The sequence below is a fragment of the Aspergillus sydowii genome (assembly GCF_001890705.1).
Source record: "Aspergillus sydowii CBS 593.65 unplaced genomic scaffold ASPSYscaffold_4, whole genome shotgun sequence".
In the NCBI taxonomy this organism is placed as follows: domain Eukaryota; kingdom Fungi; phylum Ascomycota; class Eurotiomycetes; order Eurotiales; family Aspergillaceae; genus Aspergillus; species Aspergillus sydowii.
The window spans coordinates 762794-788506 of record NW_024467862.1 but is presented as its reverse complement, the minus strand read 5'-3'; the positions used below and the strand labels follow the sequence as shown (position 1 = coordinate 788506).

Here is a 25713-nt window from a genome sequence, read left to right as displayed (position 1 = left end):
CGACCAGGTCCCACAGCCGGTGACATCATACTGACCGAGCTTCAACGAACAGCTCTTATTTATCCGCAAGCTCCCACACTCTTTCACCTATTACCAACAGTCTGAAGCTATTACAATTTTATAATTTCAATCATGGATGTATGCGATCCCAATGCCTCTCCCAGCTTACCCAGGCTAACAACCCAGGTCTTCTACGCCTACACCTACTCCACATCAGCATGGCTGGCCCTGCAAAGCGCCGCATTAATTTCAGTCCCGCAGGGCATCTCAGCAATGCTGCTTGACGAAACCCGTCCTGCAAGCCGTAAGGCCCTCGCCGTCACTTAGACATACCTAGTATATAGTACCCAACTGACACACGACAGCAATTGAAGTCTACTTTGCGCGCTGCCTAGGCTTCAGCCTCCTCACAATCTCAGTCCTCACCATAATGCTCACGGGCTCGGTTCCTTTAACATCGGGCGTCTCGGACTCCATCTCAACGGAAGACCCGGAATCCGAGTCCGACCCCAAGGCGCCGTACGCTGTGCCCACGCTGATCGTGACATCGGCGTACCATGTCGCGTCGGCGTTCTATGCGTACACGCGCTATGTGGCGGACGCCAAGGGAGTCTTCCTGATTGCGATTGTGGGCTACGCGACTATCGCTGCGGTGGGGCTGTGGTGTGTGCTGTTTGCGAGCAGCCATGGAAGGATTAGTCGGCGGACTGGGGTGGATAAGCGCACGTCCGGGTTTCCGTTTGGGAATAAGGAGGCGAAGAAGAAGCATGGGAAGGGCCTTTAAGATACTTACGTGATATACGTATGGACTAACTATGGATGCTAAGCTTCGGGAAATGAGCATGACGGCGTGGCGCCATTGGGGTGCTATGTATGCAAATCTTGAACTGTGGGGCTCAGCTGAAGATCGGCAGAGGAGATAAGCAAGCAATAAATATTCTGCAGATTTAAAGGCGCAAACTTTTTCACTTGCTAGATTTTCAAGTTCAGTAGATGCGCGTCATGCAGTTCCTTAAGTCCGTTTTCGCAGGGTTGCTGCTCACCCTCTCGATGCCTTCGGGCACGGGAGCATCGGATCTATACAGACAGCACAATAAGATCTCTCCCAAACTCTTCATCGTCTCCATGGTCCGTCACATAAATCAACAACAACAACAATAATAAAACTAAGCTAACAAATACCAGTTCACCCCCGAAGCCGAAATCTGGCACAACATCCCCGAATTCAACCTTCTTGCCCACAACATCACCCTCCCCGGGCTCTCCCCCCTCTTCCCCTCCATCCACTGCACCCAATCCTACGAAATCTGCCAACTCATCACCGGCGAAGGCGAAATCAACGCCGCAGCAACCCTCTCCGCCGTAACCCTCTCGCCCACATTCAACCTAACAACGACCTACTTCCTCATCGCGGGAATCGCAGGAATCAGCCCCGAAATCGGACCTACGGCGTCCGTTACTTTCGCGCGCTTCGCCGTCCAAGTCGCGCTGCAGTATGAGTTCGACGCGCGCGAGATCCCCGCTAATATGTCCACGGGGTATCTCCCGCTAGGCTCGACTAGTACGGCGACCACGGGCCAGGTGCCCGTGAATATCTACGGGACGGAGGTGTTTGAGCTGAACGCGGCGCTGCGCGGCGCTGCAGTGCGGTTCGCGAGGAATGCAACGCTGGCGGATTCGCGTGCGGCGAGGGAATACCGTGCGCTGTATGCGGGGGCCCCTGGGGGGCTTTACGACAATGCGACTGGGAGCCCGCGGGTGATTGAGTGCGATACCTCGACGAGCGATGTGTATTTCAGCGGGAGGATGTTGGGGGAGGCGTTTGCGAATACGACGCGGGCGTGGACGGGTGGGAAGGGCGTTTACTGCACGTCGCAGCAGGAGGATAATGCGTCGCTGGAGGTGCTGCTGCGCGGGGCGGTTGCTGGACTGGTTGATTTTTCGCGGATTGTTGTGATGCGGACGGGGTCGGACTTTGAGAGGCCGCATTTGGGGGAGACGGCGCAGGAGAATCTGTTTGAGGCGGAGGAGCAGGGTGCGTTTGAGCCTGCGGTGGAGAATCTTTACCGGGCGGGTATCAAGGTTGTTGAGGGCATTCTGGGGGATTGGGAGCGGAGGTTTGAGAGGGGGGTTAGGGCTGGGAATTATATCGGGGATGTGCTGGGGACTCTTGGTGGGCAGCCGGACTTTGGCCCGCAGGCTGGGAGTGTAGCCAAGAGGGGCATGAAGGCGAGAAGGTCGAGATAAGCAGTATATCTGTGGAATTGGATAGGTTGTGCTTGATACAGATGAGACTGTCACCATACATCGCATAAATACATTATAGACAAACGAAAGAAGCCAGACGAGACTGACCCATATTTACCGAGATACTGTTCGACCATAAAAGACCATTAGTGGTAATTCCAACGATATTCAACCCTACAGAGTCATACTGACTGAAGCCTCAGGCCCCCACTAGGATCTTTGGGCTGACAATGGACCAGGCGTAATCCTGCTCTATTTTTATACTCCTGATGCTGACGTGTTAGAATAATTTTTGCTATTTATCTTGTATTTATAACCATAAGCAACAGCGTAATATCACAGCTAATTAGCTGGCTGTCAACCATTCACACACGAAGCAACTCTAGACCAGGTATCTAACAAAACAAAGCAAACAAAAAGAACCAAAATTGACCCCAACTCCAACGCCTTGCCATCTAGACTCCAGTTATAATGAAGTTATGAAGTTATCATGAATGCCCGCTCTCTCCAGAATCGTCACTCCCAGACCTAGCCCCAATGGCAGCCATCTTCTGCTCTTCACTGCCCATCCCCACCTCCCTTTTCTTCGCCCGCCGACTTATCCAGAAGGCTACGGCAAGCCCTATAAGCCCTAGCCCCCCTATACCAACACCAAGGCCTATCCCGAGTTTGGCACCCTTTCTCAAACCACTGGAACCGGGGGCATCGCAGTAGAAAATGACGTCGCGTTGCACGCCGACCCTGATGCGTTTGTGGAGTTTCTCACAGTCGTAGGCTTTGTCGCTGCGCACGGAGACGGCGGAGTTGTTGGCGAGATTTGGAAAGTCGAGGCTATTATAACAATCAGATACCAAAGAAGTGGTTAGAATCGATAAGATAGGTTAATGGCATACCTTTCAATACTGGGCACGTCAATGTAGATGTATTGAGCGGTCTCCGCGGGCAGACTCAGCGAGAGCGGCTCGTCCGTATAGCACTGGAACATATCGAGTTTCTGTATCGAGGGCATTTCGATTCTAGAGTCGGGTTAGAAGACAGCAAAGAAGGAGAAGCATAGAAAGGATACTAACGTGGAGATATTACCCTGGAAGGCGATATTCTCGACCATGTCCAGCTTGGGAAAGCTTGGATTGAGGATAGGGCCCCAGTGGTAGATATTCATATGGGAAGACGCAGTGACAAGGTCAGGGAGCGAGAGACTACCGTATAAGGTCAGTATAGTGCTTTAAGAAAAAGAAACGAGCTTTGATATAAGTACTTGGCAATATTCCCCCCAAACTCAGTTCTCCCATTTATCTGCTTCAAAGCAGGGAAAGAAATGTTCATTGACCTCTCGGGGGCCTCGTCTGGATCGCAATAGTCGTCCTGACACACAAAGAGAGTACCGTTGACTGTATGCAATGCATCAAACCCCATACTAGAAGACTGCGTCAGCATCCCTGGATGGATAGCCATCTATTGCCAGGCTAATACCTAGACCAGTTACCATAAAGCAACAGCGAGTCGACAAGCTCAAGCAACGGAAACTCAAGCACGGGATCGGCAGCAGATGTATTCATATACACGTTTTTGATGTATCGCACTTTCGGCAGGGATATCCGCGCCAGGTTCAGTGCTTCGCTAACCCATAGCCCGGATAGGTATTCGACATCGGGTATTTCAATAGATTCCAGTCTATCGCTGGCGGTGATTTCGATATCGCCTGTTACATTGGTGATGCGGGGCAGGACGAAAGAGTCTGTATAGTTGGTTCCGAAGCGAACCGTGCTGTTGGCTGCTGTGCAGTTGTTGGTGAAAGCGTCAAGTGCTTCCTGGGTTGATATATCGAAGATTGACCCTTCAGGAGTGCAGACCCGGGAGCTGGCGGCTACGACAGTTAGTAAGTATGCCAAAATATTATACAGCGAGACTGGATGCAGAAGACCAACAGGGTAAGAATGCCGCCGCCAGCAGCAGCCAGAGGAGTGAAAACATGGCCGGGTGTTTGAACCACAGCCGGAACTCAGCGGCCCAGACGAGACATCTTAAATAATAAGACTGTCTGAGCCCTGCAGCCTGTAGAGGGACACAGCAAGCGTGGCTGGCGTTAAATCCGAGCGCCGGGTCTAACCTGAATCGCCAGATGGCCAGAAGGATCAACTGCGCTGATTCGCCAAGCGAGAAAAAGAAACAGTACCTTCGTACGCCCAGTAAGCCTAGTACGAAGCCTACCCCAGCCTAGTAAGGCTAGAGTCTCCGAGGCTTGTCAGACAGTCAGATCGGCTGCCCTGGGACATGGCTGAGGTGGATCGGCTGTATACACTGCAGCCTTGTTCTACACCAAAAAAGGTCAGGAATTCGTCACGACCATATCCTGGTCTATCCAGACTAGCCTGCGAGGAATAATATCTAGAAATAGCTTGCAAGTAAAATCCTGCCGGGTCAACCGGCCGACTAAGTGTGTAGTTGGCTCCACTGACGCGTCCCCAGCATCCTGCGCCATAATAATCCGGTCCCGAGTCGGAATAACGTCGTCGTCACCCACAATGGTCTACTGGACTCATATCGCAGCTAAACCAGGTTGTCATTTTGTCGTTCGCTAGACTGGGGAACTTTCCGCATTGAGCACTTTGAATCCCTTGCACAGCCTTACGGTTCACCTGCCTTTGACTGTGGGTAACCAGAGACTGCGGGGCGTGTTAGGGCTAAATCCGACCGACCCGGAGTATATTATACTCCACCACCAATAACTTTTGTATAACAAAACAAGTCAACACAGTTTGAGTAGTTTAAAGACTCGATCATTCAGCGTTTGCCATTCAACTCCCCCTCTATCCACGCCTCCACACTCGTCGGCTCCCTCCCAAGCAACCACCTCAACACATTCGGACTCCCCTTCAATCCCCGCCGACTGTAAAACAGCACAAGCCTCTCTGCCTCATCCCTTGTAATATCCGGCCGCAAGTCCCCTTGCGCTGCCGGCCATCTCAAATCCAGATCTACCTGCTCCCCGGTATATACACCGTTCTGCCTGCCCCCATACAACAGATCCAGCGTTTTATCAACACCCTCTTCAATAGAGGGAGTTGGGACAGTAATCTTCTTGCCCAGACGCTTAGTAATGATCTTTATAACATCGACATTCGCCACCGGCAGCGTCGAGCAGAGCGGGTATTGCGCTAGATAGTGCGTTTCCCGCTCAAGCAGCACGCGCGCCGCAGCTTCAGCTAGATCTTTTAAAGCAATGAGACTATTCGGAATATGCGGATTGAATAGATTCCACCGATACACGATTTCAGAGCCAGAATCAGCAGAACCAGAGTCAGAATCTTGCATGGCTGCGATCGGGAAGACGTCCATGAAATTCGTCGGCTGGAGGATGGTATAGTTCAGCGGGCTGAGGAGCAGGCGTTCCTCGACTCGGCTTTTGAGATCGTGCTGCATGAGATTCCGATGCTGTGTGCCTAGAACGCTGGAGTAGACGAAGTGTTTGAAGGAGGAATTAGGGCGCTGAGACTCTGCTACGGCGGCGTCGATCATGTTTAGGCCGATTTCTGCTTCGCGGGAGTGGAGCGATGGGCCGACGTGGTAGACTGCTGTTGCGCCTGTGAGGAGGCTGAGACAGTCGTTTAGAGAGGTGATGTCGCATTGTTGGATTTCGGCGTCTGGGTATGTTGTTTGCAGGTGCGAGGCGGATGTGGGGGTGTGTGCTGCGAGGCGGAGTTTGAGGGTGGGTTTGCTGTAGAGGAGGGGGATGAGGTGGGAGGTTTGTCTGCCGCCTGGGCAGGTTATTACGATGATTTCGCTCATGGTAGTTGAGTTGTTGATGGATGTGGATGTCTTGCGTGGGATGGGATGGGGATGTAAGATTTAGTGTAGACTGAGGGGAAGTGAGATCACCACTCAAACAAACTGGCGGTCCGTGACACTCGGCGGAATAAAGCGCGACGGACAACTGTCCATAATACTCTGGTACTGTCTTAGTGCTGACGGGGTATAATAATGCTGCCTGGGGCTATGCACTGCCTGCCACCCGCACCCTTACTACATTCCTTCTGCATTCCTGACTTTGAACAATGTACAGTCATAACGGATAATGACATTGAAGTCTGTCACTTTGGTCCTTGACCTTCCACAAGAGATAATCCTCTCCATCGCCGACTTCGCATGCATCAGAGCCACCAACGCTTTATCCCAAACATGCCGTGAACTCCACAACATCCTCGACCCATATCTCTGGCGCGGTAACGAAAACAACGCCTTACTATGGGCCACCGAGCATGCGAATCAGTTGGCGGCACGCAAAGCCCTGCAACAAGGCGCCAACATCAACGCCCAAGTCCCACCGACCGATAAAATCCTCTTCAAATATAAGTGGAGCGAGCCTGACCACAAGGTGTACACCCAGACCGGAGCCACCCCGCTGACCCTGGCAATTGCCGCTGGGAACGAGGACATGGTCCGCTTCCTGCTCCAGGTCGATGGCATCGACGTCAACAGGCGCAGTAGGGAGGACAAGCAACAGCTGCCACCGCTGATTCTGGCGATGCTAGCCGGGGACGAAGAGATGGTTAAACTATTGCTCGGCGTCGAGGACATCGATACTGAAATCAGGGAAGGGTATTCGTGCGCAAGTCCGTTGATGGTCGCTTCGATGCTGGGCCTGGTGGAGATGACTAGGATACTATTGATGTATGGGGCCGTAGACCCTGATAAGGGAAATTGCTTTGCGCAGTCGCCGTTGTTTCTTGCAACATTGAAAACTCATGTTGAGATTGTGGCTCTTCTTATTCAAGCCGGTGCCTCGCCGCATCCTGTTAGCAGCACACTCAGCGGGCCTTATGGCTGGTATGCAGAGCCAGTAGACAATGCAGCCAGTAGCGGGAGGCCGGAGATCCTGCGGGAGCTGATCAGATCACCGCGCTTTGATGCAGCGAAGCTGAGGTCCCCGGTTGAGAAGTTGCAGCATAGTTGTATCCGCGACAACCAGGTTGCGTGCTGGAGGCTGCTCTTTGCGGTTGGCGGTGCGAATCCGAACTGGAGTGAGGACGGGCGGACGGCGCTGTGGTGGGCGGCTGCGTATGGACATGACGATGTCGTGCGCTCGTTGCTGGCTGTTGATGGGGTCGATGTGAATACCGTTGGGCGTGGGGATACCTTTACGCGTGAGTATATTGAGCGGACGAGAAGAATGGGGCCGCCTGGGTACGGCGAGGGGGTGACGCCGTTGATCGTGGCGGCGAGAGAAGGGCATGTTGGTGTCGTACAGCTGCTGCTTGCGGTTGGTGCCATTGATGTCCATGCCAGTGACGCAGAGGGCGAGACTGCGTTGATGGCAGCACAGTCGAGGGGACATGAAGATGTTGTGAAGCTAATACAGAATAGTTGACCTAGTTATAACCATGGCTCCGGCGGGACTTGGGGCTACTGTATATCATTGTTCTATTGCCAATTAGGGTTCAAGACGATCAAGAACTGGTCCTTCGACAGCCCATTTCGCTCATGATCAAGAGAAAAACTGATTTCCTGGCCGCGGCAGTCCCAGATGCTCTCTCAGCGTCGAGCCTGTATAGTCCTGCCTGAAGATGCCTCTGCGCTGCAGCTCCGGCACCAAACGCTGCGTCACATCGTCCAGGCCCTGCGGCAGGAACGGGAAGACGACCGTGAAGCCGTCCGAGCCCTCTTCGCGCAGCCAAAGCTCCATCTCGTCCGCAATCGTCTGGGGAGTCCCCACAAACGCAAGCCCTGAATATCCTCCCAGTCTCTGTGCCAGCTGCCGCACCGTCAACTTCTCCTCGTCCGCCAGCTTCACCACCCCAGCACGCGCCGTATGGCTGGCATTTGTCTCCGGCAGCTCCTTTGGCAGAGGCCCGTCCGGGTCAAACCCAGACGCATCCGTCCCCAGCGCAATCGACAGCGTCGCGATCCCACTCTCGTAATGCGCCAGAGCATCCAACTGCAGCCTCTTCGCCTGCGCCTCCTCCACTGTCTCCCCGACAACAACCAGCGCCGCCGGCAGCAGCTTCAAATGATCCCTATCCCTCCCCGCAGCCTCCGCCCTCCCCTTGATATCCCTATACAGCTCCTTGCCCCCCTCCAGATTCTTCGGCGAACAAAACACCACCTCCGCCGTCTCCGCCGCCAACTGCCTCCCCGGCTCACTCTGTCCAGCCTGCACAATCACCGGCCACCCCTGCACGGGCCTCGCCACATTCAAAGGCCCCTTCACCTTCAACTCCTCCCCCTGATGATCCAAGACATGCATCTTCCCAGGATCAAAAAAGATCCCACTCTCCCGATCCCTCACAAACGCATCATCCGCAAAACTATCCCACAGCCCCGTGACAACATCATAGAACTCCCGCGCCCGCTTATACCGATCCCCATGCTGCAGATGCTCATCACGTCCGAAATTCCTCGCCGTCTCCGGGTTCCCCGTCGTAACAATATTCCACGCCGCACGCCCATTACTCAGATGATCGAGCGACGCGAACCGGCGCGCGACATGGAACGGCTCATCGTAAGTCGTGGACGCCGTCGCCGCTAGTCCGATCTTCTCTGTCACCACCGACAGCGCGGAAAGCAGCGTGAAGGGCTCGAACGAGGTGACTGTGTGGCTGCGGCGGAGGGCGTCGAGGGGCATGTTCAGCACGGCGAGGTGGTCGGCCATGAAGAAGGCGTCGAATTTGGCCGCCTCGAGCTTCTGGATGAAGGTCTTTAGGTGGGTGAGGTTGAAGTTGGCGTCGGGGTATGAGCCGGGATACCGCCAGGCGCCGGAGTGCAGGCTGACGGGGCGCATGAACGCTGTTAGGTGGAGCTGTTTGTCTGGCATTCTGAATTAATATACTGAATTTGATAAGTGACAGTCGATACTGGTTCGTCGTTAGGAGGGCTGGTTATAGTTAAGTATGGGATGGGCAGATTACAAATGGCAATGGCGCAATATGCGCTGCGATCGCGACATGAGGGGTGATCATTAATCAATGCTTATCTTGTCATTCCATTCTATATTGCATTCAATATCATTGGTAAGCAATATCGATTCTAGGATACAACATATAGCATAGTCGTGTGAGGGTCCACTAAGATGGTGAACAGGACTGGAGTTACTTAAGTATCATCCAAATTTCTAGTTCTAGACTGGCGTTTCTCGAAGTGAGAGTTGAAATAAATATTTTAAAGTACCAAATCAGTTGATTGATATATTCATAAACATAACCAACACCCCCAATGCAGATGCAAATGCAGACACAAATGCAAGTCTATCTACAAATCGTGTATATATATATATATTTCATATTTACATTACTGCTCATCCGTCTTCTCCTCTCCCAACGTCTCAGCAAGCTTCGATCTCGCCCGAATCTTCGGACCCCACTTGAAGAAAGCAAACGGAATCAGCGCCAGAACCGTCGCCGCAATCGCCAGAATCAACCCAGCATACTGACTACCCACATTGTGGAAGAACTGCGACGCGAAGAGCGGTGAGACAGCACCAAGCGTATTCCTCATCAAACCCTGGCCTGCAATCGCAGACGATGAGCTCTCGCCATAGCAGTCCGACGTGAAGGAGTATGTCGACTCGAAGATGTAGAAGATGCCAATGGCAATCGGAGCAAGCGCAATAGCAGGCCCAGACCAGTGCAGAAATTCGTACTGCGTGAAGGAGTAGATGAACAGGCCGACGGGGAGCCAGACGGCGCCGAACATGGCGCCGTAAAGGCGGGACTCTGGGGGGACGGAGGCGCGGCCAGCTGCTGCAGACAAGGCCTTGTATTTGCGGATTTGGATGAAGTTTGTTGCGAAGCCGATTGTGGTGCCGATGCAGAGGGAGATATAGGGCAGGCCTGCGACGCCTTCGCCCCAGCCGTGCTTCTCGGAAAAGGTGATTGGGATGACGGAGAGGAAGAGGAAGGTCACGAACCAGGCGAAGCCGATCCAGATGCCGAAGGCGAAGACAGCGGGTTCAGTGACGAGCATGTGCACGGCTTTGATGGAGGAGTTGTGGAGGGCGTGTTTGAGGGTTGGGGCTTCGAGTTCGGATTGGCTTTTGTAGCGCTGGTCGGAGGTCTGGTCGCGGAGGAGCTTTGCGCGTTTTTGCATGATTGCGCCGCCGCGGGTTTCTTGCAGGAAGAGCGCGACGCAGAGGATGAGTGGGATGTTGGCTAGACCTTGGATCCCCTCGATCCAGCGCCAGCCGATGGCTTGGTCGATGAAGCCGGCGTAGATCGGGGCGCCGACGGTGCCGAGGATGGCGACGTAGGTGAAGGAGGCCATGGGCACGGCACGCGTGTCGGGCGTGAACATGTCGCTGAAGGTGCCGCCGACGAGGATCGTGCCGACAGAACCGAAGAGACCGAGAAGGGCGCGGCAGACGAGGATTGTGCCGATGTTCTTGCCTAGGGCGAGGCCGATGAACATGATGGAGAACAGGATGAAGGCGCCAACGTAGATGACTCGTCGTCCAACCAGCTCACAGAACGGAGCGAGGAAGAGCGGAGCCAGAGCGCAGACAAAGTTGAAGAAGAACAACCCCAGCTGGCCCATTATGTTGGAGACGCCAAACTCCGCTGTCATGCTGTCGATACCGGAACTATAGGCCGTTGTAGCGAGTCCAACAAACAGGGTCATCATACAGAGAAGGACCGAGATGAACGACTTCTTAGCCAGGGGCCAGTTGAATGGGTTCTCAGGGTCACCTTCGAGGAATGTCAATTCGAGTACATCCTCGTTGGTCTTCTCCATATGTCGAGGCTCGATGGCAGTCGGGGGGAAGTCAAAGTCGACTTCTTCAGCCTCTCCCCGGCCAGACGTATGTGTGGCCAGCTTCTCTGTTTCCTCCCGGTACTTGCCTCCAACAATCCATGACTTCATCTTTTCGTTTTGGGTAGCGTCTCTACCATCGTTCAAGTCCTTGCCGGACAATTGTTGGGACGGTTTTGACATGTTTGGGGAAGCCGTTCTGGTTTGACGGTTGGGGAAGCATATCTGGAGGCGGGAAGCCGGGGGTTCTTATAAAGACCAGCTCACGTTACTGCGTCAGAAAATTTCTTACCATCACGGGGCAAGAATCGCGAGACTTGTGACGACAGCGAAGCCAAAGTATGTCACCAGTGGAGATCCCGAGCATGGGCTGAGACTTGAGTGCGAGCATCGGGATGCCGAGTCGGCCCACATCCCTGGATAAGCCGATTTTATACGGCCTCAACCACGGCATAACCGGCCCCTCCGTCATTGTTCCGACAATGTTCCGGCCGAGAGGGGCCGCAGTTTTTCCTTGATTGGACACAACCACGACCACGTTAATCGAACCGCCCGGGGAAACATCGGTGAAGGACTGGACCGGCAACTGATCGGAGGGTGAGACCCACTGCTTGAAAATTGGCTCAACGAAACATGGAACTGTTGTAGGAAGCTCCGAACCACGATGGCAAGAGCTCCAGCTTGCGAGAGTGGTTGATGGTTTTGAATGGCCAACAATCGCAACTGTTCCTGGTGCCTAGGCGCGTTCGCCTCATTATCGGAGGTGTGCCACCGCTAAGCCTTATGTTGCCTTAACACGTCCATCTGATCTTTCGTGCTCTTTACTGAACTCGGTAACAAGCCGGTGAGATAGAATGGTAAAGACTCGGCAATCTTCCTCTGTTCCCTCAGACGCCCACTCTGGGGACCATCACGCGGGGAAAATAATACAAACCAGATTCTAAGAAATACCCAGTTAGGTAGGAAAGGACAAGCTTTGTATTGGCGATTTCGCAGGCCCTTACAAGAATCATCAACCGTGGGATATCCGCTACCTGGCTTCCAATAGCCAAGATGCTGAGCTCGGGACTTGATGGGCCAGCCGGAACGGAACGGATATGGTGCATGGGCCGTGCCAGAGGGTATACACCGGGTGAGCTGACAAACGAATGGATAGTTTGTTATGTGGAAGCATGTCCAATCTCGAGTGGAACAGTACAAGAAATATGGTACCAGTGTTGCACGGCCTGGATGTCCTTGTTCATGATACCCAGTTGCATGTTTCGCAGTTTGGCGTGACGCATCACCCTGGATGCGGACGACAAGTAGGGCGGCTTTCTTGCCCATTCTTGTTTCTCCGATCTCCCAGTTTGTAAGTGTAATACTCGGCGATCGCTTCTTTCGGATGTAGACGGGTTGGTCTTTTGTATACCTAAGTTTCGATTAGCATTGTAAAGGGAAATCTCATATCTGTACCAACCGTCTCTCCCATCCACTGGAACAAGTCATGTCCAACCGGACACAAAGGACGTCTAAGATAGCCAGCCGAGCGAAATCCATGGTAAAGAAATGTCTTTATCGAGCGTTTCGCAAGAAGGCCGCATTGTATGCGGATCGATCTTCAGCCGATGAGGTTTTCGGCCTTTTGCTCAGCTCGGTCTCTAATCGTTGTTATAATTGTTAGCAACCGTCCTTGTGAAAAAGACACTAACTCCAGACACCAGACATCGTCACGAGCGGTTAAGTCGTCCTAAACACGCTCAGATGTGGAGTTTTCGATACCCTGAAATATTATATGTATTGACGATCCAATCTGAGAGTCTCCAACTTAGCCTCGCAACTGACGCTGTGGTGGGATAACATTATAATTCCGTACAGTAGGCGTCGGTGTTTTCAGATAGAGCCAGGAGGTGGTCTAATTTCCAGTAAATGGGACGACCGATACGAGATCATACCGAGTTATCAGAGGGTAGCGAGTATTTGAGAGCGACTAGCAAATCATTGCGACTCTTGCAGACCCTTAAACCGGGACGTGCTATTGACCAGCCAGAGTCTAGAAGTTTTGAAGCCCAAAAACTAAGAGCTCTAACAATGGATGGAGAAAGTATTGAGGTAAAGGTTGAGGTGCGGTTAGATGAAGAAGAGACAGAAGTGAAGCCAAAGTAGCACATCAAGATCACGCGAATACTGGACTTCACCCCTGGAAAACAGCTCACAACATTACTAGAGTTTACTTATGCGAAGTAATTCATTTCTCATAGATTAAATTGATGCTTGAATCTAGTTAGATTTATCTAACTAGAAACGCATAACTCGCATTCTCGGGTATCTGTACGATAATCCACCCCAGTCCTAGAGGACATCAAATATTCACGATCCCGTCATTAAAGAACCCCCCATTCCACCGTACAACGCGGAAAAAAAAAGCTATCCTCACGAGAACAAATGGATAAGAGTAAAATTCGCATCGCCCTCAGGCATCATCATCCAAACCGCATACGGCATCGCAATAAGAAGCAGACTGCCAGCCGAAGCCGGTTTAAACATAGTGGTTAGACGGATATCGTTGTTTGAGACCGAACTCGCAACCCACTGTTCCCAGATCTCCATATCGGGGGCGTCGTCGAGGATGTTGATGTTCACAAGCGCCTGGCTGAACTGGGTTTCTGGTGCGTTGGTCTGAGTTTGGGCCTGAGTCTGAGTCTGCTGGATCCGAGGCACAATCAGGGCGCGGGTCGGGCTCGGGGGCAGGGATTCCTGGTAGTTCTTGTAGGCTGCATCGAGCAGGTCGACGAGGTCTTGGAGTGTTTTGTCTGGGATGTTCTGGGGAGCGTCTTGAGGCTGAGCCGGTGAGACTTGAAGGTCGGGGTTGGTCATGGTCATGGTGATCTAGACTCAGGAATAGGGTTAGAGGAGTTGAGGGAATAAGGTGGAAGAATACTTGCCCGCTTCAGTTCACGTGGGATTATTGCTTGAGAGATGGTTGTGGAGTTTGACAAGGAGTCAACAGGGAGAGTGTGTTTATATGGCCCAGTTGCTGTGTTATTCACTTGGTGGTTCACAGACGACGTACGTCGCAGACAACGTCTCAGACATGCGTCTTGTATCTGCATTCATACCTGCTCTTCCAGATTAATGGGATTGGTTAGTCTTGCATTCACCAGTCACATATGTTCACAGCAAACAATTGCTCCTTGACATTTAACCGCCATCCTGCACTGAAGGAGATCAAACAGAAAACACCACATTCGTCTACAAAATCTATGCAAAATGCCGTATCTTTCCTCCCTATCACGCCTCCCACAAAACATCATCCTCCTCATCGCCGAAAACCTCAACTTCAGAGACACAAACGCCCTAGCACGGACATGCAGCGTCTTACACGCCCTCCTAAACCGCTACCTCTACCACCGCAGCACCAAGATCCCAGGCCAAAGATCCGCAGTCCTCTGGTGGGCATGCAGAAACATCCAGCCACAAACCGCACGTCATGCCCTTCGGGCCGGGGCAGATATCAACGCCTTTGACGTATCCTCAGCCCCCTCGAGTGCACCGCTAAACAGAGCACTGGAGCGGATAATACCGGTCTCGAAAGCCCAGTATAACCGCGTGTCCTCGACATCCATACCAGAAGCAGAAAGGAAGAGAATCATGGACGACCTCAAAGTTAGATGGCACCTTCTACTGACGATCCTGCTGTCCAGCGGCGCGAACCCCAACACCAGAGGAACGGATGGATTAAGGCCGCTGCATAAGGCGGTTTCAGTTCCAAACGCGATAAATATTATCAAGAGTCTGATATCACGCGGTGCATTAGTCAATGATCCTGACGATTTCATCACCCCGTTGCAAATGGCTGCCTGGGCAGGGAAGGTCGAGATAATCGAGCTTTTGATGAATGAGGGTGCCAACCTCGAAGCGCGCAGGAAGCAAACTGGTGAGACTGCACTGCATGTGGCTGCGAGGACAGGGAGGATCGAAACAATGAAACTGCTTCTTGAGCTTGGGGCTGAGGTTGATGCCGGGGATTTTGGCAAGAGTACTCCTTTGGACTATGCCCTCAAATACGCGACGGGGCTGCCGAAACGGCCGATTATTGAGTTTCTGGTTGGGAAGGGAGCTGAGATTTTGGCGGTAAACATTTCGGCTTTGAGGAAGGTCATCTTGGATGAATATTTTATGGAGGCTGTTGAGTGTTGGACTAGCTGTGGGACTGAAATCTCGGTTGAAGGGGATAAGATTTTGATAGATTTGGAACAATGGTGTGAGAGACAACATACGATCAAGTGCGTTATGCTCAAGGCAAGAACGGACAGAGACAGAGATGAAGTAATTCTCGATATTTATTAGCCGTAATAATCTCGACAGACAGGACAAGTACATCATTGGACTATTAGAGCATTATCCAAATTCAGTAAGAAGAAGTACGCCAATTGCCACCTCCATTCTTCAGCTTCTTCATCCACGGAGCCTTCGCCAATGCATTCGCCTGGGTATGTCAAACCCTCCTCCCCAGACAGACCAACTTCGGCCCAAAGACCTGCAGTATCTCCTCAACACCCGGACAGTCCTCATTCACAGCCGCGAGGTACTCCTCATCCCCCATCTCCAACTCAAACGTAGCAAACTTCCACACTCGTTTCCACCGTTCAATAGCCAGGCAAGCCTCATGACTCTGAGCTCTGACATCCGTCGCAACCATATAAAACGAAGAGCGCTCCGCGTGGAAGAAAGCCGGCTTGAATAATCTCACCGTGGAAAACTTGTCGAATACATACAGCAGCTGCACGGTATCCGGGGCTTCGAGTCTATGGAGCAGCACGACCATCGTCCCGCCTGGTTTGAGGTGTTTCAGGGCGAGAATGAGCTGTGTTAGCGTTAGTCTGGTTGCTTCACCTCGCTCGCGGTACTCGGGTCTGGTGTGGACATTGGGCCTGAGGACTTGGCCGTCGCAGAGGGCGAGGTCGAATTTCTGCTCTGGGCCGAGGTGTTGCGGGAGGAAATTGGTGGAGTCGGGGTGGGTTTGTGGGATGGACGTTATTCCGATATCTACTGCTAGCATGGTGATATCGACAAGGTTGAGGGCCAAGTTCGACTGCTCGGGAAGGAAGACAGTGTGGCCTCCATTGCTTGGTGGTAAGGTGAATGCCACAGCTTGTGCGTTAGGGTTGAGATCCAGAGCTGCCGCGAGGAATCCACCGGGCGCCATGCACATATCGAGGATCTGGGGGCAGTTTGGAGTGGAAGTCTCGAGCTCAAGCACTCCAGTACTGTGGTTCATCTCCATGGCTATCTTCCGCATCATGTTGTAGAAATGCCTGGTTGTAGCTGCGTCTGCATTGTCGGCTGTTTTACGCTGTTTCTCGAAGAACCGATCGCCTGCTGGATTTTCCCATCCCTTGACACATCAGCATCGCCAGTATTACACGGATTTAGTGACTCAAACCTGTTTGCGGAGTATAGACAGTCGCTTGTACTCTGGAACTTCCTTCAGGTAATGGATTATGGCTGAGGCAAAGCTGCATGCTTCTGGGGCATTTTTGATATCAAAAAAAGATATATCAGTATTATCGACAGCGTCTGGTGGAACAGCTTGGTCGTGCATTGTGGTGCTGGGAATGTCTGGGACTGCAGCCTATGCTGAACAATGTTGAGAGAGAGAGAGAAGCCTATTCGTGAGGATATACAGTAACACAAGTCTTTGCTGATTCACATAGCCAGACTTCACAAGCAATTCTAGGCAGGAAAAGAATAATCTATGATCTAGCAATCTCAAACTCAGCCATATACCAATTCTGAATAGCCTTCGTGTCCCCCGTAATCGCCACAGTATCATATCTGCCCCTCTCCCCCTTCGCAACAGTCCCATTATTCACCATCCTGCCAGCCCACTTCCCATACTTCCTCGCAGCCTTAATCACCTTCTCAACGGCATCCACAAACTCCGGCTCATCTCCACGAGCAGGGACATACCCCAACAGACTCTGCGCCAGATCATTCGGCCCAATAAACACCAAATCCACCCCCTCAACCGCACAAATCTCCTCAACATTCTCCACCCCAGCACGAGTCTCAATCTGAATCATGGTGATGATCGTCTCATTCGCAGAAACCATATACTCAGGCGTCGTAAGCCCATGCCCAATAGCCGGAAACGCAGAGCCCTGCCCGCGCATTCCCTGCGGCGGGAACTTGGCCGACGCAACAACCTGCCTTACCTCCTCGGCGTTGTTAATCTGCGGAACCATAATCCCATGTGCACCCGTGTCAAGGGCACGCTTGATAATGTCGTGCGTTGGCCCTCGGATGCGGATTATAGGAGAGACGCCGAGGGCGGAGATTGCGGCGACGGAGTTGTGCATGGAGTCGTCGCTGATGTGGCCGTGCTCGCAGTCGATTATTATCCCGTCGAGGCCGGTTAGGGCGATTATTTGGGCGATTCTCACGGAGGGCAGGGCCATGAATGTCATGAGTGGGAAGGCATTCTGGCGGAGTTTGTTGAGGAGGCGTAGGCGGGGGTTTTGGATTTGGGTTGTTAGGGGGGTGGAATAACTCATTTTGATGGATTGATTTATTTTGTAGGTTTAATTTTGTATTTATCTTGGTATAAGTAGTGGCCGGCTTGGGAGATGGAGGAGCTGTCCTCCGTCGAGGAGGAGCTCTTTTAGTTTTGGAGGAGCTCCTCCGTGAAGCCCTAACTCGACACTAAATCCACACTAACGAAGTACGACCAAGATGGCAATTGGAGTAACCATGCAAACGCCTCTGATTGGCCGTATAAGTCAAACGCCGGCTAGTTTGTCTGGGGAACCTGGGGAAGCTGACCACTGCTCATTGCATATAGTCCAGCACCTCCTCAGTTACTCACCCTGCAGTCCACCACTGACCGGATTGTATACTGCCCAACATGGACAAGGTCTCCGACAAGGTCTCCATCAAAGATGCAGACAAAACCTCCACAGCAGAAGGCCAGGTCATCGACCGCATGCCCGACTGCCTTCGCGCCCTCGGCGAGGATGAAATGAAAGCCCTCAACCGCAAGATCGTGCGCAAGGTCGACCTTGTCGTCCTGCCCACCATCGGCATTCTGTACATTCTGAATTATATCGACCGCCAGAACCTCGCCGCCGCAAAACTGCAAGGCATCATGGAAGACCTCAACATGACCACGCAGCAGTTCGCCACCGCTGTCTCCATCCTCTTCGTCGGCTACCTCCCCTTCCAGATCCCTTCCAACCTGCTGATCACCATGATACCCCGGCCTGGAATGTACATCTGCGTAGCCGTCGTCATCTGGGGCGCCATCTCCGCCGCCACGGCCGCCGTCAGATCCTACGAACAGCTCCTTGTCGTGCGCGCCATCCTCGGCGCCGCAGAAGCCGTCTTCTTCCCGGGTGCCATCTACTACCTCTCCGCCTGGTACACCAAGGTAGAACTCGGCAAGCGCATCGCAGGCCTCTACATCGCGCAACAAGTCGGCAACGCCTTTGGCGGGCTCTTTGCCGCCGCCATCTTGCAGCTTGACGGCGCCCACGGCATCGCAGGGTGGCAATGGCTCTTCATAATCGAGGGCTCAGCAACGGTGGGTATCGGGGTGATCTGTTCCCTCATCATGCCCGAATTCCCACATAACTCGCGCCTGTTATCCCCGCTCGAACGGTCTCTTGCAGTCTACCGCATCGAATCCGAAGCCGGGGCCGCAGAGGGCACAGAACAGGAACCTCTTCTCAGAGGGTTCCTCAAAGCCCTCCGGGACCCGAAACTCCTCTTGCTCATCTTCGCAAACATGCTCTCCCAGACCCAGGGCAGTATCGCAAACTACTTCCCAACCCTCGTCGCCTCCCTCAATTTCTCGGAAACTGTCTCCCTCCTCTTAACTGCCCCGCCTTATATCCTCGCGGGAGCCATTTATTATGGACTCATGTACTACTCCGACGCCCGAAACACCGTCTACCCACTCATCCTGCTCTGCGTGGGCATCACTGTCATAATGTACATAATCCCCATGGCAACACTGAACGTCGGTGCGCGGTACTTCGCAATGATGATCCTCCCCTTTGCATCCGTCGGCCCGCAGCTGCTTCTCTACAAGACGATCAACCTGCACCTTGCGCGCCCCGTGAGTAAACGCGCGGCAGCGTCTGCGTTGGTGAATGCAATCGGGGGCACGGCGAACATCTGGGCGTCGTATTTGTATTATGGGCCGCCGAGGTTTTTTGCGGCGTTTGGGACGCTTATGGCGGCAGGGGTTTTGCTGGGCGGGACGGTTACGGTGTATAGGTGGCTTGTGAGGAGGGAGAATCGGAGATTGGATAGTGGGGATCTTGAGGAGATTGAAAAGGTGAAGAGGGGAGGTGTTACGGAGGAGATGGTTGCTTTGGGGTGGAGATACGAAATGTATTAACAGTAGGTATAGCAGTTAACAGATATAGTAGTTAACTCGGTAGTTATGTACACGGTCAAGTCGCAATCATTCTATATCACTCTGCCTAGCCTGGACGGTGTCACTAGTCGCATCACTCCAACTAAATTCCTTTGAGTATTGGTAAACCAGAAAGGGCTTCTATGTTTGGTCGTCAACCACTCAGAGCATCAAGATAATGCGGGGACAGGATCAGGACTCCAAGACTCCCATTATCGACCTGTAGCCGATCAATAGCCGGCGGAGATCCCCGTGCGGGGACAACTTCTCTCCTCCATCTCTCAGACTGCGAGAGATGAATGAGAAATGTCTGTTTCCACAACCAGAGGCCCCTATCAGCCCTTTCAGTGTCTCATCTGCCAGAGTCGCTTCACCCGACACGAGAACCTCAAGCGACATGCCCTCCTCCACACCCGCTCCCAGGATGAAGCACTGCTGCCGTGCGAGCTTTGCGAGGCGACCTTTTCTCGTCCCGACCTGCGAAATCGACACATGAAGAGGAAGCACCCGGAGCATCCGCAGCATCTGGAATACCAAGATAGGCGGACAAGAAAGAGAACTCAGCGCGAGTCGACTGCCGCGCAATGGAGCGACGAATCTGGATCGCCGGAGAGCGATCATGCCCTGCATCCGGATAGCGAGTGGCATCAACTACAACAGACAGATACAAATCGCGTCTCGGACAGATCGCAGAGTATCTCGGAGTTGATGCAGCAAGCCATGAGCGAGCCCCGTATCGACCGGATTGGGCAGGACGTGATGGATTTGCAGACGTTGCTAGATGCGGGCCCTTCACTGCTGAAGCCTGGCCATGGCCATCTTCCTTCGCCTGATTTTACGAGTTTCAGTTTCGCCTGTCATGAAGACGACTGGAGCCCGTCGACTGTTCAGATTGAGAGAGGCTGCGACCTCTTCTTCGCCCATATCTCGCACTTTGTTCCTTTTCTGCACCAGCCGACCTTTGACTATAGCCAGGCTCCTTTATATTTGCTCTTGAGCATGCTGTCACTGGCGTATCAATACGGCAATGACCCAGAGAGTGAGAGTCAGTCCGTCCATGGTGCAGGTCTATCAAAACGCTGCTTCAACCGAGCCCGCGTCCTCCTCGCCAACGATGAAGACAACATCTCGACCGTGCAATCGTACCTCCTCCTCCAAATCTGCGCCATGATGTACCTCTGCGGAGAGGATTCATCTCACGCCCTGAAAATGCACTCGGCAATGATCTCCCTCGCCCGCTCAACCGGCCTCATGCACCCAATCACCATCGAACCATCCACAACCCAAGACCTCGACACCCTCTGGCACACCTTCATCAGAGCCGAATCCCACAAACGCACCCTCTTCGCCGTCCACCAGATCGACGCCCTCTGGTACCAGTTCCTCTCCATCCCGCGCTCCATCTCCCACCTCGAAATCAAACACGACCTCCCCTGTCCGCGCGAACACTGGACCGCCTCGTCGCCGGCTGAATGGGCCCATCGACAACTCATCCAGAAGCAGCAGGGCCCTGCAGTGCAATACGCCGACGCTGTCCGTCGATTCCTCTCCCAGGACTCATCTGACATCTCTCCTCCTCCACTCCCGCCATTCGACCCCTACGGCGCCATAAACATCACACAGTTCCTCATCTCCTCCGCGCGCGAAATCTCCGGCTGGTCCACCATGACCGGCATGCTAAGCATCGACCGTTTCGGGGCTCTCCGCTCATCACTAGTCGCATTAAGCCCGTTCATCTGTGACCAAACGTCAACATCGCCTCCAATACAGTCCGACAAGAATAATAATAACAATAACAATAACAATAACACCCTCTGCACCGCAACCTGGCAAACAGCCATGATCGAACTCCAAATCTGGTCTCCCTCACACACCTCCGGTATAGTGGAAGCCTCAATCGACGCCGTCCTCTCACAGTCTACATACCTCTCCCTCAGCCCCTCCCCTAGTATCCTCTGCGAAGAGCTCACGGCCAAGGCGATCCAGCCGCACGTGGACTGGTTCCTGCGGTACCTAGATGAGACTGTAGATCCGGAGGGCCAGGGCGAGGCGCCCTGGGTGGCGCTGTATGCGTACAAGGCGTTCTTGATTGCGTGGTTGCTTGTGAGGGGCGGTGTGGCTGGGGCGATGGGTGTTGTTGGTGTTGGGGATGGGGATGGGGAGGGTGCGGTGGAGTGGGCGAGGGTGGTGTTTGGGAGGAGAAAGAGGTTGGTCCTTGGACGGTTGATTGGAGAGTGTTTGGATAGGCTTCCTAATTAGATATCAACTAAGGCTTGTTCTGTATACATACTACGTCTCATCGACTGTAATGCGCTTATCTCTCATTATACAGATAGGGTTTGTGTCTACCCTACACTAATTTCCTAATCGGGATTGTATCCCCCACTACCCCACCGGCGAAAAAAGTCCAAAAAGACAAAAAATACACACCGGCAAAAAGTAAAACTTCAAAAAAGTATACAGGCCCGAGCCGCGGATCGAACGCGGGACCTCTCGCATTTTTGCTATAGGGTTAACCCCTGGAAGTGACTGTTAGTAAATTGAACTGCGGCGAATTGGTTCGAATAAGGAAGACCTACTAAGCGAGAATCATACCACTAGACCACCCGGGCTGATTATTAAGCGTTCACTAAACCATTTCATTTGATAGGACGGAACCAGACTTATGACAGTCTGAGATAGCTAAGTAGGTAACCACCGGCCGGCAGTAGAATGAAGCAGCGGACGGAGTACCAAATATCTCAAGGGAACTGCGGCCTGGAATTCTACTGCCATTGACTAAAATCAAAGGCAGCCTGTTTCCAAGTCCCTGCCAGTGTCCGTTTCTTCCGGGGCGGCATTCCTTCTCGTTGAAGTAATAGGATGGAAACGGGAAGACATTCGTTAACATAATTAAATGATCAATTCTCTAATCTAAGCCTGCGCAATACATTCAATCTCAATAACCGTCCCGTCCCCAGGCGGAACAGCCTGCAAGCACGAGCGCGACGGCATGGGCTTGGGCAGGAAGTCAATGTACACCTCGTTCATGGCGGCAAAGTCCTTCATGTCTGCCAGGTACACATTGTATTTGACTACCTGCTCCAGCGAAGATCCAGACAGCTCGAGTACTTCTTTGAGGTTTTGGAGGACGGTGCGCTGGGCTGTTAGCTGTGATATGAGAGAGACCCTAGGGCTAGGGCTGGACTTACCGTGGCTTGTTTGATTTCGCCGGTGGCTGTCTGGCCGGCGAGGAAGACGAGGCCGGGGACTTTTGTGGCGGGGCCTGATATTGTTAGCTTATTTATAATATCAAGTATAAAGGCTATGCGTACAGTTGTGAGGCTTGGGAGGGAATTTGTCGCTGGAGATGAGTTGGCGGGACATTTTGGTGTTGAAGATTGAGTAATGAGGGAGATAATGAAATGAGTACAAGACTTCAATAGTGACCTTCTTAAACTAATATCTGTCTCGTTTCTCGTTGGGGGTCTCGTTGGAGGCCTGGTTTTTGCGGGGAGTGTGCTATCGGTTACGGCGACTGGGAGGAGCTCCTCCCTGCATCTCTCCCCGTCAGACTAATGCCACCAAAATATAAATTATGTCGGCAATACAGAGGAGCTCCTGCACCCCGGAAACTGCAGATCTGCGACAGGTCTAATAGAGTGACGGTTGGAGTTAGGGCAAGTCTACAATGGCGAGGCAGACTGGGGTTTCTCGTATGATCGCATACTGGACGCTTCAAACCCTATATAATTACTCCACGATACATCAGTATCCGCCAACAGCAGATAACAGACTCAACAGGTCAACAGCTTATTGTAGTCAAAATGACACCAGCAGCACCATTCAACCCGCCCTCGCCCAACCTGCCCGGCAAACCCTCCGTGCCAGAATGGAACCCACCCCCAGTCACCGAGCAAACAGAAGGCTTCGCAACGCTCAAGTCCATCGACCTCTCTCTGCTTGACTCCGACGACCCCGCCGTCGTCGACAATCTCATCCAGCAAGTCAAAATCGCCATCCGCGACGACGGCTTCCTCTTCCTCGAGAACTACGGCGTCTCGCTGGAGCAGCTGCACCGTCAGTTCGCCCTGGCGCAGTACCTGTACAACAACATCAGCGAGGAGGACAAGGAGCGTCTCCTCTTCGACCCGGATACCGGCCGGTGGTCAGGGTACAAACATCCCTACGGCTTCAAGGTGCCCCTCCCTTTCCATATATACCCTCAACCCCTGAAGTTGTATCTAATGGTACCAGCGCCACCGCGGCCCCGCCGACGGGATCGAACAGTTCAACTGGTATAACCGCGAATGGAACGACATATCGCGCATCCCCAGCTGTCTGCACCCCTTCATGGACGAAATCCGGTCCTTCTGCACCTACCTCACCGAATCCGTAAACCGACGCCTACTGACCCTATTCTCGCGCGTCCTCGAGCTCCCAGACGACCACCTCTGGGAAAACGTCCAATCGCACGGCTCCCCAACAGGCGAAGGATACTTCCGACACGCCCTCTTCCGCCCCGTCCAGAAACAGACCGAGCAGGCGTCCAGGGGCCTGCGAATGCACGGACATACCGACTTCGGACTCACGACGCTCCTCTTCTCTGTGCCAATTAGCTGTCTCCAGATCTGGGGCAGGGATGAGAGGTGGTATTATGTGCCGTATAAGCCTGGCGCGTTGGTGATTAATATTGGCGATACGCTGGAGATTGTCTCGGGGGGCCATTTCAAGGCAACCCGCCATAGGGTCTATAAGCCGCCGGCGGATCAGTTGGGATTCGAACGGTTGTCGCTGGTGCTGTTTAATAGTTCTGTGGGGGATTTGAGGATGCAGCCTGCTTATGGTATTCTCCTTCTTTCTCTTCCTCTGGTATTGCGGTGGCTAACTGGTTGTCTTTTAGAGTCACCCCTCATCCAGCGTGAAGGCTGTGTCGAAGAGCAAGGCGTGTACAAGGAGTTCAAGCGTCTCACTGAGCAAGGCCAGCTCGTCCCGTCGAACCGCGAGTGGCGTGAGATCCAGATTGCCACGGCGACGGATCCTACAGATACAGTGCATAACCGGGTTGGGGCGCACCAGGTTGTCATTGATGGGAAGGTGATGCATCAGAGGGAGTACATGGGGGTGAAGGTTGTTTTGCCTGTTTAACTTTGAATTTCTATGTTTATTTTACTTTATGTGGCTGCTATTATTTTGTCAGTTAAGGAAGAACATACCCCCCGTCAATAAGCACATCACTCCCAGTCATATAACTACTGGCCTCACTCGCCAGGTAAAGATAGAGCCCCTTAATCTCCTTGGTATGGCCCTGTCTCCCCAGGACAGCCATCCGATAAGCCTCATTAACCGCCAACGGACTTGCCCCCATCTTCGTATCAAAGAACCCGGGGGACACAATATTCACGCGCGCAAACTCGCGCCACTCCCGGGCCAGCGACTTGCCAAAGTGCGTCACAAAGGCCTTGGTCCCGTTGTAGATGGGCTGGTCGGTGGGCACGTTGACTATGTGGGCGCTCATGCTGGAGGTGATGATGAGGTTTCCGCTGTTCTGGCGCGCAAAGACCTCGCCTGCGTATTTGGCGCAGTAGACGATGCCGTCGACGTTGACGGAGAGCTGTTTCTTGTATTCGGGGAGGGTTTGCTCGAGGATTGGTTTTGAGATGGCCATTCCTGGGACAGAACACATTAACAAGGACGGACTTTTCTTTTAAGGTATTGAGTGTACGTACCAGCGTTGGCAATGAACACGTCGATGCGTCCAAAGTCGCTCACCACATTGGCGATGGTCGTCTGCACTGCCTCGGGGTCGGAGACTGTCACTCTGTCAGTATCTCTTCTGCTTTTTCACTTCCTGTATACGCACCATCAACCTTGTACGCAACAGCCTTAATACTGTGCTCCTTCGCCAAAGCCTCCGCCTTTGCAACAGCAGCATCGTTTCTACCAATTAGCAACGCAACCCCTTCAATGACAGGCTGCAACTTACGAATTATACCACAGCGCAACCGCCGCTCCAGCCTCCGCCATGGCCTCAGCAACCGCATACCCAATCCCATCAGCGGCGCCTGTGACGGTTACGACCTTGCCGGCCATCTTGAACTGGTCGAGGACATTGGAGGGCGTGTCGGGGAATGGACGCGGGAAGCCGTCGCGGACGACGGCGCAGTTCTCCTGTGTCATGGACATGGTGGCGGTGTTTGTGGTGTATGTGCAGAGGTTCTTGGAGAGTTGTTTGTTGAGTTTCTGGGTGTGAGGGGTATTTAACCGTCTGGCTATATGGTGGGGAGTTGGAAGCTGTCGGCGGAGTATAGACCGGTGGAGGCGGGAGGGGGTCGGGCAGGTGT

At 53.1% G+C, this 25713-nt stretch overlaps 17 protein-coding genes and 1 non-coding gene across 18 annotated transcripts; 7 read left to right on the top strand and 11 right to left on the bottom strand.

The window, feature by feature from the left end:
- The first annotated feature begins 76 nt into the window (after positions 1-76).
- On the top strand, positions 77-958 carry ASPSYDRAFT_43963 (uncharacterized protein). Its single transcript, XM_040846761.1, has 3 exons — positions 77-138; positions 187-304; positions 366-958. Exons 1-3 carry the CDS (start codon positions 133-135, stop codon positions 782-784), a joined length of 543 nt encoding a protein of 180 aa, XP_040703389.1. The 5' UTR covers positions 77-132; the 3' UTR covers positions 785-958.
- A 92-nt stretch (positions 959-1050) lies between these two features.
- ASPSYDRAFT_57152 (purine-nucleoside phosphorylase) lies at positions 1051-2247 on the top strand (the record flags this gene model as incomplete). The annotated part of the gene is made up of 2 exons (XM_040849328.1): positions 1051-1128; positions 1186-2247. The coding sequence occupies 2 exons, from the start codon at positions 1051-1053 to the stop codon at positions 2245-2247; spliced, it is 1140 nt and encodes a 379-aa protein (XP_040703388.1).
- Positions 2248-2520: 273 nt separating this feature from the next.
- On the bottom strand, positions 2521-4253 carry ASPSYDRAFT_43961 (uncharacterized protein). Its single transcript, XM_040846760.1, has 6 exons — positions 4176-4253; positions 3721-4114; positions 3506-3664; positions 3318-3446; positions 3141-3263; positions 2521-3078 (listed from the first exon to the last, which is right to left on the bottom strand). The coding sequence occupies exons 1-6, from the start codon at positions 4219-4221 to the stop codon at positions 2736-2738; spliced, it is 1194 nt and encodes a 397-aa protein (XP_040703387.1). The 5' UTR covers positions 4222-4253; the 3' UTR covers positions 2521-2735.
- Positions 4254-5031: 778 nt separating this feature from the next.
- On the bottom strand, positions 5032-6036 carry ASPSYDRAFT_57151 (uncharacterized protein; the record flags this gene model as incomplete). The annotated part of the gene is made up of 1 exon (XM_040849327.1): positions 5032-6036. One exon carries the CDS (start codon positions 6034-6036, stop codon positions 5032-5034), a length of 1005 nt encoding a protein of 334 aa, XP_040703386.1.
- A 286-nt stretch (positions 6037-6322) lies between these two features.
- Positions 6323-7615, top strand: ASPSYDRAFT_30438 (uncharacterized protein; the record flags this gene model as incomplete). Its single annotated transcript, XM_040844783.1, has 1 exon — positions 6323-7615. One exon carries the CDS (start codon positions 6323-6325, stop codon positions 7613-7615), a length of 1293 nt encoding a protein of 430 aa, XP_040703385.1.
- A 117-nt stretch (positions 7616-7732) lies between these two features.
- Positions 7733-9058, bottom strand: ASPSYDRAFT_150489 (LLM class flavin-dependent oxidoreductase; the record flags this gene model as incomplete). Its single annotated transcript, XM_040842003.1, has 1 exon — positions 7733-9058. One exon carries the CDS (start codon positions 9056-9058, stop codon positions 7733-7735), a length of 1326 nt encoding a protein of 441 aa, XP_040703384.1.
- A 473-nt stretch (positions 9059-9531) lies between these two features.
- ASPSYDRAFT_30436 (MFS transporter) lies at positions 9532-11172 on the bottom strand (the record flags this gene model as incomplete). Its single annotated transcript, XM_040844782.1, has 1 exon — positions 9532-11172. The coding sequence occupies one exon, from the start codon at positions 11170-11172 to the stop codon at positions 9532-9534; it is 1641 nt and encodes a 546-aa protein (XP_040703383.1).
- Positions 11173-11467: 295 nt separating this feature from the next.
- On the bottom strand, positions 11468-12778 carry ASPSYDRAFT_882002 (uncharacterized protein). Its single transcript, XM_040851980.1, has 2 exons — positions 12449-12778; positions 11468-12400 (listed from the first exon to the last, which is right to left on the bottom strand). Exons 1-2 carry the CDS (start codon positions 12526-12528, stop codon positions 11764-11766), a joined length of 717 nt encoding a protein of 238 aa, XP_040703382.1. The 5' UTR covers positions 12529-12778; the 3' UTR covers positions 11468-11763.
- A 623-nt stretch (positions 12779-13401) lies between these two features.
- Positions 13402-13851, bottom strand: ASPSYDRAFT_88489 (uncharacterized protein; the record flags this gene model as incomplete). The annotated part of the gene is made up of 1 exon (XM_040852011.1): positions 13402-13851. One exon carries the CDS (start codon positions 13849-13851, stop codon positions 13402-13404), a length of 450 nt encoding a protein of 149 aa, XP_040703381.1.
- A 329-nt stretch (positions 13852-14180) lies between these two features.
- ASPSYDRAFT_1174523 (uncharacterized protein) lies at positions 14181-15185 on the top strand (the record flags this gene model as incomplete). The annotated part of the gene is made up of 2 exons (XM_040840291.1): positions 14181-15102; positions 15174-15185. Exons 1-2 carry the CDS (start codon positions 14239-14241, stop codon positions 15183-15185), a joined length of 876 nt encoding a protein of 291 aa, XP_040703380.1. The 5' UTR covers positions 14181-14238.
- A 290-nt stretch (positions 15186-15475) lies between these two features.
- Positions 15476-16477, bottom strand: ASPSYDRAFT_96564 (uncharacterized protein; the record flags this gene model as incomplete). Its single annotated transcript, XM_040853225.1, has 2 exons — positions 15476-16366; positions 16415-16477. Coding segments are annotated over 2 exons (954 nt in total), but the record flags the coding sequence as incomplete, so codon positions are not given.
- Positions 16478-16645: 168 nt separating this feature from the next.
- Positions 16646-17525, bottom strand: ASPSYDRAFT_200255 (HpcH/HpaI aldolase family protein; the record flags this gene model as incomplete). The annotated part of the gene is made up of 1 exon (XM_040843776.1): positions 16646-17525. The coding sequence occupies one exon, from the start codon at positions 17523-17525 to the stop codon at positions 16725-16727; it is 801 nt and encodes a 266-aa protein (XP_040703378.1). The 3' UTR covers positions 16646-16724.
- Positions 17526-17875: 350 nt separating this feature from the next.
- ASPSYDRAFT_57146 (uncharacterized protein) lies at positions 17876-19372 on the top strand (the record flags this gene model as incomplete). The annotated part of the gene is made up of 1 exon (XM_040849326.1): positions 17876-19372. One exon carries the CDS (start codon positions 17876-17878, stop codon positions 19370-19372), a length of 1497 nt encoding a protein of 498 aa, XP_040703377.1.
- A 324-nt stretch (positions 19373-19696) lies between these two features.
- On the top strand, positions 19697-21649 carry ASPSYDRAFT_30430 (fungal specific transcription factor domain-containing protein; the record flags this gene model as incomplete). Its single annotated transcript, XM_040844781.1, has 1 exon — positions 19697-21649. One exon carries the CDS (start codon positions 19697-19699, stop codon positions 21647-21649), a length of 1953 nt encoding a protein of 650 aa, XP_040703376.1.
- A 203-nt stretch (positions 21650-21852) lies between these two features.
- On the bottom strand, positions 21853-22002 carry ASPSYDRAFT_t69. The gene has a single exon. It is a non-coding gene; the product is annotated as a tRNA-Thr (tRNA).
- A 301-nt stretch (positions 22003-22303) lies between these two features.
- Positions 22304-22756, bottom strand: ASPSYDRAFT_150399 (RidA family protein; the record flags this gene model as incomplete). The annotated part of the gene is made up of 3 exons (XM_040841996.1): positions 22304-22528; positions 22582-22655; positions 22705-22756. The coding sequence occupies 3 exons, from the start codon at positions 22754-22756 to the stop codon at positions 22304-22306; spliced, it is 351 nt and encodes a 116-aa protein (XP_040703375.1).
- A 369-nt stretch (positions 22757-23125) lies between these two features.
- ASPSYDRAFT_200247 (uncharacterized protein) lies at positions 23126-24517 on the top strand (the record flags this gene model as incomplete). The annotated part of the gene is made up of 3 exons (XM_040843775.1): positions 23126-23568; positions 23627-24215; positions 24273-24517. Exons 1-3 carry the CDS (start codon positions 23197-23199, stop codon positions 24515-24517), a joined length of 1206 nt encoding a protein of 401 aa, XP_040703374.1. The 5' UTR covers positions 23126-23196.
- On the bottom strand, positions 24499-25676 carry ASPSYDRAFT_77967 (uncharacterized protein). Its single transcript, XM_040850917.1, has 4 exons — positions 25356-25676; positions 25233-25309; positions 25099-25182; positions 24499-25039 (listed from the first exon to the last, which is right to left on the bottom strand). Exons 1-4 carry the CDS (start codon positions 25553-25555, stop codon positions 24570-24572), a joined length of 831 nt encoding a protein of 276 aa, XP_040703373.1. The 5' UTR covers positions 25556-25676; the 3' UTR covers positions 24499-24569.
- Positions 25677-25713: the final 37 nt, after the last annotated feature.